The sequence below is a fragment of the Myxine glutinosa genome, chromosome 3, assembly GCF_964187855.1.
Source record: "Myxine glutinosa chromosome 3, kmMyxGlut1.1, whole genome shotgun sequence".
Lineage (NCBI taxonomy): Eukaryota > Metazoa > Chordata > Myxini > Myxiniformes > Myxinidae > Myxine > Myxine glutinosa.
Window position 1 is genome coordinate 146279944 of NC_136263.1, and position 12573 is coordinate 146292516.

Consider the following 12573-nt stretch of genomic DNA (forward strand, 5'->3'; position numbering starts at 1 on the left):
AGCAATTTCACCAGCCTTGAGAAGTTCAGCATGGATGCCACAAAATCCCAGAAGCTTTGCCCCCATTCAACTGGTTCAACTGCAGCTTATGTTTCCACATACAAAGGAGGTGCACAGTTGATTGGAGGGTCAGCAAAAGGGATAGTAACACCCCTGACATCTGACTCAACAGCTGGTGGGTCAACCTGGTATGGCTGCTCAAAGTAATCGGCCCAGCGGACCTTCACTTCAGACTCGTCTGTCAAGAGCTCACCCCATCCGCTCTAACTGCATTACACCGAGGGACAGGCTTGGAGGATTGCAAAACACTGATTCCTCTGTAAGTAGAATGAGAATCACTTGACCACAGGCGATGCTCTACCTTTCACGGATTCCTGGCACATAGGCCTCCTTGTCTGTCCTCGGCAAACATACAGTTTTACACCTCAGCTCCCTGAACAGCTCAGTTCTGCCATCACACCTGGCCCTGGGACACTGGTCAATAGTCAATAGTCAATAGTCAATAGTCAATAGTCAATAGTCAATAGTCAATAGTATCCAGTGTTCCTTGGGAGACAAAGTTCCTCTTTGCCTGACGGTAGGTTCCAAAACACCCAACAGCAACATCAAGGATGCTAGTCTTGAAGGCACTACAAAACTTCAGAATACACTGAAACACCCAGATCCCCTAAACCCCCACTTAACACATTCACAAACTCCTCAACTACCCTATCATCCTTCAGCTTGCCAACATCCAGCCTTGGCTGACATGGAACCATTCTCTTGGATTTGAGCCGCAGCTTCAGAGCTGCTACAACAATCCTGTGATTGGCATTGTGGAACTGAGCAGTCCGGTAGACCCTGCAGTTCTGGAGCAACCTCCATCGACCATCAACGAGAGCATGGTCAATCTCCTTCGCCAAATCACCAGCACTGGAATAGCAAGACCAGTGATGTGGCTGTGGGTGCTGAAACCTTGAGCCAACCACCCCAAGTCCACAATATCTTGCGAAGTCAAGGAAGTTAGTGCTATTCTGGTTAATGGTTCCAGACCCATGAGGACTAACACATCTTATAACCATCCCTATCAATGCCAGTCGATGTATTGAAATCCCCCAAGACTAAAAGCTTATCTCGCCATTGGCACTGATCAACCACCGATTTGAGCACAGCATATAATGTCCCCTTGTCAGTGAGATCACTGGTCTCAGTCAGAGCATATACAGAGAATAGATAAATGACACCCAGAGAATGACATAAGAGTCAGCTTGTTGGACATGGCTGCAGCCACTACCTGGGCATGGTAACTATCAGAGTGACCAGACCAGTAGTAGGTGCAGCCACCTACCATGATCTCACCACTTTCTAGTCTCTCAACCTCAGAAAGTGCTGCAATACTGATGTTCCGATGCTGGAGCTCAGATGACTGCAGGGACAGGTGATCATCCTCTCTTAGAGTGAGGACATTCAAGGCACCATTCCAAAGGGACAGCCTCAGGTTAACCCAAGGAGACATCTTGTGGACAACATCAAGTTGAAGGCTCTACCTTTTTGTGATGTATTTTATATTCTGCGACAAACAAATATGCATCTCTACAATTTAAGTAAACAAGATACAACTATTGTTGATAAATATTATCAATTAGCCACTCTTTCATCATGAAAAACAAACTTGAGATGGTGGTTCATATCAGCTGTAGCTGACCCCACAAAAAGCGAGGAATAATTGGTGCAGTTAAAGTAATAACATTACATGTTCCATCCACAATCACCCACCATCATCCCCTCTTCCCACTCGAACCTTTGAAAATATGTGGGAAATGCAGCCAAAAATGCAAAATGCCTCAGATTACGTAATGGTTGATTAAAGAGGTTACATAATCATTGAGTATCAATAAAAAGTGATATAGAAAATCCTAAGCCATTATATCAACTTTTTTTTAAACACATGCATGAAAACTACCTGCCAAAGTCATAGGTCTGAAGGTGCTCCATAAACTGCTGTTTCTCACTTTGTGTACAGAAGGTGAGTGGAATTTTATTGAAACTTGAACAGGTCTATCGGTCATAACATTGTTCGCTGCCACTGTTGTCAGACGTTCTTGTCTCAGATACAAGGCTTAGCAAAAGGGATTGAAGAGCTTAGCAAAAACTTAGATATACGAATTGCAAAAATATTATTTTTTAAATGCATTAACAGTATGGGAAATAAAGATGAATTGACATGAACCAGCCCCCCACCTCCGCTTAGCCCCCAAACAAACAACAACATGCATTTTAAAGGCCATTTTCCCTGCTAGAGCGGGGGTTAGCCTAACTTTGTGTACTCAACAATAATAAAAAATAAAAAAACTTGGCAGGCCCTACCTCTGCACACAGCTGGAAGTAGACCATCACAATGCTAATCTGGGCACAGCAGATCACCAGGATGATAAATACCAGGAAGAGGAAACCAAACAGGTAGTAGAAACGGTTCTCCCAAATTGCCTGTGGGCATCATGAGGGAATACTTGGTGCACAGCTACAGGACGTCACAGCATAGATTGTTGTTTAAAAAAAGTTGAGAAAAGCAGCTAAAGATGAGAATAAATATCTCAATCCAACTTTTTGCATCTCACATGCTCAACTGAATCAATACTGTAAGAGGGATGTTTGTCTTTCTGTTTGTGTGTCACCATTTTTCTCAGAGATGGCCAAACAGATCTTGGTCAAACTTTCAGACATTAACCAGTGATTCCCAGGAGTGTTTTCGGCCAAAAATATTTTGAATTTTTTGAAAAGACAAAGTTGGGATTTTTTTTTTTTTTATAATCGCTCTATTAGTGCTTACGCCTTTGGAACTATGTGAAAGGTAATGTTAAATGATCACCGACCCCATTCCTTTGTGGGTGTTGGGAAGTGTTTTGGGCCCCCACAAAAAAATTCGAAAAAAATAATAATTTGGATTTCTTTAAAACGCCAACAGACAACAGCAACGGACAATGCCGGGTACCCCTGCAAGTCTATATAATAATATGCTAAGGCATCGAGGAGGGTCAATCCTTTTGGAGTTAAAGGCTTCTTCCCCAACAGCACACATATACCACACCCTGCTGACCCCCACCCACTCAACCCTCCCCCCCACGCCCCCTCTTCCCCCCGCCCCCCCCCCCCCCCCCCCGCCCTCCTAGTCAGACACGAGATGTCGTCCCATGTTGCAAACCACTCTTCGATTTTCCTGTCGCCATCTTCCTTGGCGTCCACATTGCTAGGGATGCCAACTTTTCTTCTTCGGGAGGAGGGAGTTCGACCGCTCACATTACCCACGCTGGGCCGGCTGTTCGTATAAATCAGTCTTCATGCCCTGCTAGTGTGCTGAGCAACAGTGTACAATGTAGTAGCAAACTTTGCTTCCCCAGGGGGAGGGTGTCCTATCTTCTCTTCTCCTTCTATATAATAATACTCAAAGGCTTTTCTGTTGTGGTATTTTTACCATGGGCTTCTGCTCATCCAAGCAATAAATAAGCAGTGTACAATCTTTCAAACAAAGGGGATGCTGTTTCAGATACGAGTGAGTGATTTACTTGTCAGTGTTTGAACAGGCATGGTGAGGTGAGTATTGTATGATTTTGTTATCGTACTACTCAGGTTGGCAACAAGAATAACTGGCACTGCCACTAAAAGATTGTGGAGTGGTGTTAAATGGTGGTGGCAGGATGCAGATGTGGGGAAGAAACATACACTGAATATGAAGAACAGCTCGATGAACACTGCACCAAACGGTAATATTCCCGCCATCAGGATTCTAAAAGGTAAATGAGAAGAAAAAGAGAAATCAAACTCTCAAAAGAGACATCATCACACTTCATTTTGGTAAGAACAAATGGACAATGCCACAGACACATTTCTCTGAGGTTACATGGAAGGATGCAAGAGATTTCTTTTACAATCTAAGCATATTTAACCCTTTGAGTATGGGATTTTTTTATGGTGGGAATGAATGCAATATGGTTACGGGAATGCAACCATGTACTGACGATCTATTTATAGGTATAGGTATAGTCGATGACGTGTAGTAACGTCATCCGTACACAAAACTTTTTCGCGGGTTGCGGCAGTGGACGTCATCCGTACTCAAAGGGTTAAGAACTAACTAGAACGACACTCTTCGACGTCACGACGTCGACCAATATGCCTCAGCCCACATTATTTCATCATTATAATACTTGTACCAAGTTTTATTCAAATCCATTCAGCTGTTCTCAAGTTATCACATTTTTACCTGACATAACCTCTGACCTTTGACCTCTTGACCCCAAAATTTCGTCAGTCCATGTTTACATCATTATACATACCTGTACCAAGTTTTAATTTAAATCTCTTCAGCTGTTCACAAGTTATCACATTTTTACCTGACATGACCTCTGACCTTTGACATCGGACCACAAAATCTAATCAGTTAATCTTTACACCATGATACATATCTGTACCAAGTTTGAATGAGATCACTTCAGCCATTCTCAAGTTATAGACCTATTATGGACTTTGATCTTTGAACTCTTGACCACAAATTATAATCAGTTAATCTTTACATCATGATACATATCTTTACCAAGTTTGAATGAGATCACTTCAGCCATTCTCAAGTTATAGACCTATTATGGACTTTGATCTTTGACCTCTTGACCACAAATTATAATCAGTTAATCTTCACATCATTATACATACCTGTACCAAGTTTGAATTCGATCACTTCAGCCATTCTCCAGTTATAGACATATTACAGACTTTGACATTTAACCTCTTGACCCCAAAATCGAATCATTTCATCTTTACATCATTCTACATAAATGTACCACATTTGGTCAGAATCCCATCACTGGTTCACAAGTTATCGTAGTAACAGGCTTGTTACCTAACATGACCTATGACATCGAGACCCCAAAATCTAATCAGTTCATCTTTATCTTGTTGTGGAAGGAAATTAATTGCGTACGTAATTTGTGTAAGTTAAGTGGATTTCCTTGAGCCTCCACCTGATGTGGCAAACACTTAAGTTTTAATTGGGTACTTAAGCTTCATAAATACATATATTAATCAGCATTAAGTGTATTCTATTTTATTTGTCTGAGAGCTTTGGACAAGTTTGAAATCTGTGCAACTGACAAATTCTCGCAGGGCGGGCCCGTGCGCAAATGGTTGCTGCAGCAACCTGCCTGCTCAGAAAAGCTTCCCGCCGTTTGTTACTCTTATCTTGGGGAAATGAAGGCCAAATCGCTGTTGCATGACGTTCTCCACACCTGGTGCGCAATAATTAAAATTACAAAGCATACTTTGATTTCCAAAGTACTGTCTATGAGTTCGTAAAACTTTAACCGTATACTCAAATGGTTTGGATTATAGAACAAACATTTTATTATTAGTAATATTTTGTAAAAGCCGAGAGAAACTTTCTAAAACTACTTTTAATAAGTGTTGAGCTCCATGCAAGGTTACGCCGGCACATCCCACTAAAAAAGATTAGATTGTGACTTAGCAACGACATTTAAGGAGTGCCGTTCTCTGAAGAATCAAATGAATTGCACACTTTTTTCAAGTCAACACAACTGTGGGTTATGCGAATGTTCTGAGACAAAATGGGAAATGTATTATGTTATAACTGTATGCTTCACAATAACTGAGAATTGTATTTTCTGTAACCTCAAATCTCTCCCAAAATGAAAGGAATGGACAAAACCAGATTGCCTTCATCACGCTTGAATCTCTTGCAACTTTCCTAATCTCGTTCCCCCCTTCCTCTCTCTCCTCCCCTCAGCCCAGCCCCATTCTCTTTTTCTTCACAAGTATAAGAAAGGCTGTGCTGCACAAATGCTTCAGGATTTTGCTTAGAAATTGGTGTGTGTGTGTGTGTGTGTGTGTGTGTGTGTGTGTGTGTGTGTGTGTGTGTGTGTGTGTGTGTGTGTGTGTGTGTGTGTGTGTGTGTGTTCTTTTTGGATTTGTGCCAAATGGTTTTCTGTATTCCTTTGATGTATATCTTCCTTGTAACATAAGCAAAGTCCTCCACATTTCATTAAAAATCAGTCGATTGTCTTCTGAACAAGTTTGGACACTAATTTTTGAGTATCTATCATTCAAGGCTAAATTAATTAGTTCCACACCAATCTCATTATACATAGGTGCACCACGTTTGAATAGGATCCCTTCAGCCGCTCTCAAGTTATCGTGGTAACAAAAACCTATCACAGACGGACAGCTGGACAGACGGACAACCTGAAAACCTAATGCATCCAGCAACTTTGTCGGGGGAGGCATAAATATTCCAACTACGTTAGACAACTTTGGGCAAGACATTGCAAAATAAAAGACAGATGTCCATGATCTGACGTTGATGAAATTTAATTTGTATTACCCAGAGATGCAAAAAGTGAAAGATTACAGAATTCATTGGCTGTGGTAAAAGAATGGAGAGAAAACAATAGGTAGGCATACCAATGAAAATCCAAGAAAATGCACATATACACACCTGTCCTGTTATACTGCTGCTGTTCACACAGCTTCTCACAGGAAGGGTAATATGTTTTAAATCAGTTATAAGCTGGGTTGACAAACGTCACCTCTAAGCGGTACGCAGTCACCTCTAAGCTGTCAAGTCAGGGTTTGATTCCCAATGCTGCTATAAAATGTCATCCCGGTGTTTTACAGGCAGGGTGATTCGTCAATGTGTGTGCCATCCCTCAGATGGAAGTTAAACTGGGCATCCCGTCTGCCAGCATTATTTGGTGAACAATAAAGATCCCACGGTGTATTTTGTGAAGAGTCGGCGAGTTATCGCCGGCACCATGGACAAATTCCAAACTCAGCGGTGCAGCCACGTCCTCAGCCAATGATGCTATCCCGCAGCCTTGTGCGGCATACGAACGAATAAGTTATAAGCTGGGCAGTGGGAGCTCCATGCTGCTTGCTGACAGGTTGCATGCTTTCCAAAACACATTTACTTCTGTTTTTGTCACCTTCCCTTCTCAAAGTTATCATAAAAAGTGACAACACTGAGCTGTGAGCCTGGTTGGGTTGCTGCTCAAGTGTTTGCTGTTCTCTATAGGGGTCTCTTTCAAGGCCTGGGTGGGAGGTGGCCTAAAATCTTGCCCAAGATGTACTAGTTTCTTTTGACGCATTTTCCCTCTAGTACTTCACCTTTCACAAAATTATTTGTGAATCATGTCTCTCAACCACCTTCTCGGCCAACTCAGACAGGTTTGAAGTAGTCATGGCCAAAGAGGTTCATCTTTGATATGACACGGTCTGACATGTGGGCAAGCAACATAACCACTCCAGGCCAATGAGAAGCAACTTCGTCGACGACTGTTTCTCACCCCAAACCCGATCCCCATCATTGCCCATTTGATTGTGATGTATTGTGATGTATTGTGATGTTATGTGCTGAGTCTACTCCTATCTGCTGGAGAGGCGTAGTATAGTACATACACATCTGTGATGAAGAAGTCCCTCAGTTACAAATGCTTCCTCGAGAAGACTCAGCCTTCAGATCAATCTTCACTCTCAATGAGTGAACAATGAGCCAAGTCGATTTTTAAACATTTTTTGTCATACCTATTTTAACATAACAAATGACCCCCTCCTCCAATAATATATATACGAGGTGTGTTCAAAAAGTATCCGACCTTTGTTCATAAAAAATACTCGTATCCAGATACAACAAACTTACACTAATCTCCTTCAAAGTAGACCCCTTTGGCTGCCACACACTTCTCCCAACGGTTCTGCCACTGTCGGAAGCAGCGCTGGAATGCCTCTTTTGGGATGGCGCGCAGCTGGTCCGTCGCATTCCGCATGATGTCTTCTCTGGACTGAAATCTGGTCCCTTTCAGGGGCATTTTCAGCTTGGAGAAAAGCCAGAAGTCACACGGAGCCATGTTGGGAGAGTAGGGAGCCTGACGAAGCACAGGTGTGTTGTGTTTGGCCAAGAAACTCTGTATCAAATGTGAAGAATGGGCGGGTGCGTTATCGTGATGGAGCTGCCAATTGCCCGCTGCCCACAGGTCCGGCCGTTTGCGTCGCACAGCGTCACGAAGGCGACGCAGAACCTCTTGGTAATACTCCTTGGTGATGGTTGTGCCGTGTGGTGCGTACTCGTGATGAACCACGCCACTGGAGTCGAAGAAGACGGTCAGCATGACTTTGACATTGCTGCGGACTTGCCTTGCTTTTTTTGGCCTCGGGGATGTTGGATGCTTCCATTGTGATGACTGCAACTTGGTTTCTGGGTCGTACCCATAAATCCAGGACTCATCGCCAGTGATCACTGTGTTGAGGAAGCTGGGATCGCTGTTCACAGTCTCCAGCATGTCCTGTGCGATCTCCAAACGGAGTTGCTTCTGCTCAATCGTTAGCAGCTTTGGTACGAACTTCGCTGAGATTCTCCTGAAGCCCAAATCCTCCTTCATAATGGAATGAACGGATCCAATGCTGACGCCCACCTCGTCTGCAAGTTCTCTGATCGTGATTCGACGACCCTGCATCACCAGGGTCCTCAATTGGTCAATGACGATCTCATTTCGGGATGTTGAGGGCCTACCCGAACGTGCTTCACTCTCCACTGATGTGCGGCCATCTTTGAAGCGGTTGTACCACTCCTTTATCTGTGTGGTGCTCATTGCTTCGTCCCCGAAGGCCTGTTGAATCTTGCGGATCGTTTCCACTTGGGAATCGCCAAGCTTTACATAAAATTTGATGCAGTAGCGTTGTTCAAGTTTTTCCGTCATTTTGTCAAAAACGAAAATCCGACGGCGCTCACTTACACTTCCTCACTCATCGGCGGTCTGCCGTCGAATGACAGCTTCTGCAGGTGGGAAAAAATTCACGCGTGCGCATTAGGATCGCCTACATACGTGCACCAATCAACGCCTCCCTAGCTTCATTTGTTTACGCACGACAAATTAAGGTCGCATACTTTTTGAACACACCTCGTATATACGAGTGGGGTCACCCGTGGGAATCCCACGGGCATGGACGTTTGTGACATTTGGACATCTTGATTTCGATGCTGCACATTAAATTTTACAAAATGGTTACTGGCAATTCATCAGATCCAGAAATACTGTAATGAACACAATTTATTTATTTCACATAATATGTGACCCCTCACTCCTCTCCACCCTCACGCCTCTCCAGTCCCACTCCTCCAATACCTCCTCACACTCCCCTCCAATACTTCCTCACACTCCTCTCCAATTCCTCACACGCCTCTCCAATCTCTCACACTCCTCTCCAATCCCTCACACTCCTCTCCAATCGCTCCTAACACTCCCCTCCAATCGCTCCTCACACTCCCCTCAAATCGCTCCTCACTCTCCTCTCCAATCACTTCTCACTCTCCGCTCCAATCGGCCCTCACTCTCCAACTCCTTGCTCCTCGCTCTCCAACCCCTTGCCCCTCACTCTCCAACCCCTCGCTCCTCACTCTCCAACTCCTCGCTCCTCACGCTCCAACCCCTTGCTCCTCACTCTCCAACCCCTTGCTCCTCACTCTCCAACCCCTCGCTCCACTCCAATTTCTCGCTCCTCTCAAACCCCTAGTTCCTCACTCTCCAACCCCTAGCTCCTCACTCTCCAACCCCTAGCTCCTCACTCTCCAACCCCTAGCTCCTCACTCTCCAACCCCTAGCTCCTCACTCTCCAACTCCTCACTCTCCAAGCCCTCGCTCCTCACTCCTCACTCTCCAACCCTTCACTCCTCTCCAATTTCTCGCTCCTCTCCAAACCCTAGCCCCTCACGCTCCAACCCCTAGCTCCTCACTCCCCAACCCCTAGCTCAACACTCCTCAACCCCTAGCTCCTCACTCCCCAACCCCTAGCTCCTCACTCTCCAACCCCTAGCTCCTCACTCTCCAACCCCTAGCTCCTCACTCTCCAACCCCTAGCTCCTCACTCTCCAACTCCTCGCTCCTCACACACCAACCCCTTGCTCCTCACTCTCCAACCCCATGCTCCTCACTCTCCAACCCCTCGCTCCTCTCCAATTTCTCGCTCCTCTCAAACCCCTAGTTCCTCACTCTCCAACCGCTCACTCCTCACTCTCCAACCCCTAGCTCCTCACTCTCCAACTCCTCGCTCTCCAACTCCTCACTCTCCAACCCCTCGCTCCTCTCCAATTTCTCGCTCCTCTCCAACCCCTAGCCCCTCATGCTCCAACCCCGAGCTCCTCACTCCCCAACCCCGAGCTCCTCACTCCCCAACCCCGAGCTCCTCACTCCCCAACCCATAGCTCCTCACTCCACAACCCATAGCTAATCACTCCCCAACCCCTAGCTCCTCACTCTCCAACCCCTAGCTCCTCACTCTCCAACCCCTAGCTCCTCTCTCTCCAACCCCTAGCTCCTCTCTCTCCAACCCCTAGCTCCTCTCTCCAACCCCTAGCTCCTCACTCTCCAACCCCTAGCTCCTCACTCTCCAACCCCTCGCTCCTCACTCTACAACCCCTCGCTCCTCACTCTCCAACCCCTCGCTCCTCACTCTCCAACCCCTCGCTCCTCTCTCCAACCCCTCGCTCCTCACTCTCCAACCCCTCGCTCCTCACTCTCCAACAACTCGCTCCTCACTCTCCAACCCCCGGCTCCTCACTCTCCAACACCTCGCTCCTCACTCTCCAACCCCTCACTCCTCACTCTCCAACCCCTCACTCCCCAACCCCTAGCTCCTCACTCCCCAACCCCTAGCTCCTCACTCCCCAACCCCTTGCTCCTCACCCCCAAACCCTAGCTCCTCACTCTCCAACCCCTAGCTCCTCACTCTCCAACCCCTAGCTCCTCACTCTCCAACCCCTAACTCCTCACTCTCAAACTCCTCGCTCCTCACTCTCCAACCCCATGCTCCTCACTCTCCAACCCCTCACTCCTCTCCAATTTCTCGCTCCTCTCCAACCCCTAGCCCCTCACGCTCCAACCCCTAGCGCCTCACTCCCCAACCCCTAGCTCCTCACTCCTCAACCCCTAGCTCCTCACTCCCCAACCCCTAGCCCCTCACTCCCCAAACCCTAGCGCCTCACTCTCCAACCCCTCGCCCCTCACTCTCCAACAACTCGCTCCTCACTCTCCAACCCCTCGCTCCTCACTCTCCAACCCCTCGCTCCTCACTCTCCAACCCCTCGCTCCACACTCTCCAACCCCTCGCTCTCCAACCCCTCGCTCCTCACTCCCCAACCCATAGCCCCTCACGCTCCAACCCCGAGCTCCTCACTCCCCAACCCCTAGCTCCTCACTCCCCATCCCCTAGCTCCTCACTCCCCAAACCCTAGCCCCTCACTCTCCAACCCCTATCTCCTCACGCTCCAACCCCTTGCTCCTAACTCTCCAACCCCATGCTCCTCACTCTCCAACCCCTCGCTCCTCTCCAATTTCTCGCTCCTCTCAAACCCCTAGTTCCTCACTCTCAAACCCCTAGTTCCTCACTCTCCAACCGCTCGCTCCTCACTCTCCAACCCCTCACTCCTCTCCAATTTCTCGCTCCTCTCCAACCCCTAGCCCCTCACGCTCCAACCCCTAGCTCCTCACTCCCCAACCCCTAGCTCCTCACTCCCCAACCCCTAGCCCCTCACTCCCCAACCCCTAGCTCCTGACTCCCCAACCCCTAGCTCCTCACTCCACAACCCCCAGCTCCTCACTCCACAACCCCTAGCTCCTCACTCCCCAACCCCGAGCTCCTCACTCTCCAACCCCGAGCTCCTCACTCTCCAACCCCGAGCTCCTCACTCTCCAACCCCGAGCTCCTCACTCTCCAACCCCGAGCTCCTCACTCTCCAACCCCGAGCTCCTCACTCTCCAACCCCTAGCTCCTCACTCTCCAACCCCTAGCTCCTCACTCCCCAACCCCTAGCTCCTCACTCCCCAACCCCTAGCTCCTCACTCTCCAACCCCTAGCTCCTCACTCCCCAACCCCTTGCTCCTCACCCCCAAACCCTAGCTCCTCACTCTCCAACCCCTAGCTCCTCACTCTCCAACACCTCGCTCCTCACTCTCCAACCCCTCACTCCTCACTCTCCAACCCCTCACTCCCCAACCCCGAGCTCCTCACTCCACAACCCCTAGCTCCTCACTCCCCAACCCCGAGCTCCTCACTCTCCAACCCCGAGCTCCTCACTCTCCAACCCCGAGCTCCTCACTCTCCAACCCCGAGCTCCTCACTCTCCAACCCCGAGCTCCTCACTCTCCAACCCCGAGCTCCTCACTCTCCAACCCCTAGCTCCTCACTCTCCAACCCCTAGCTCCTCACTCCCCAACCCATAGCTCCTCACTCCCCAACCCCTAGCTCCTCACTCCCCAACCCCTAGCTCCTCACTCTCCAACCCCTAGCTCCTCACTCCCCAACCCCTAGCTCCTGACTCCCCAACCCCTAGCTCCTCACTCTCCAACCCCTAGCTCCTCACTCTCCAACTCCTAGCTCCTCACTCCACAACCCCTAGCTCCTCACTCCACAACCCCTAGCTCCTCACTCCCCAACCCCGAGCTCCTCACTCTCCAACCCCGAGCTCCTCACTCTCCAACCCCTAACTCCTCTCCAACCCCTCGATCCTCTCCAACCCCTCGCTCCTCTCCAACCCTC

The 12573-nt window shown here is 48.0% G+C and overlaps 1 protein-coding gene across 1 annotated transcript in view; it reads right to left on the minus strand.

Moving 5' to 3' along the window:
• The window catches only part of TM9SF4 (transmembrane 9 superfamily member 4), a 107899-nt gene that overhangs the window by 13223 nt on the left and 82103 nt on the right, over positions 1–12573 (minus strand). Inside the window, exons 15-16 of the mRNA XM_068109977.2 lie at positions 3700–3763; positions 2347–2466 (exon numbers count right to left, since the gene is read on the minus strand). Coding sequence (XP_067966078.1) covers positions 2347–2466; positions 3700–3763 — 184 coding nt within the window. The remainder of the gene's footprint in view (positions 1–2346; positions 2467–3699; positions 3764–12573) is intronic.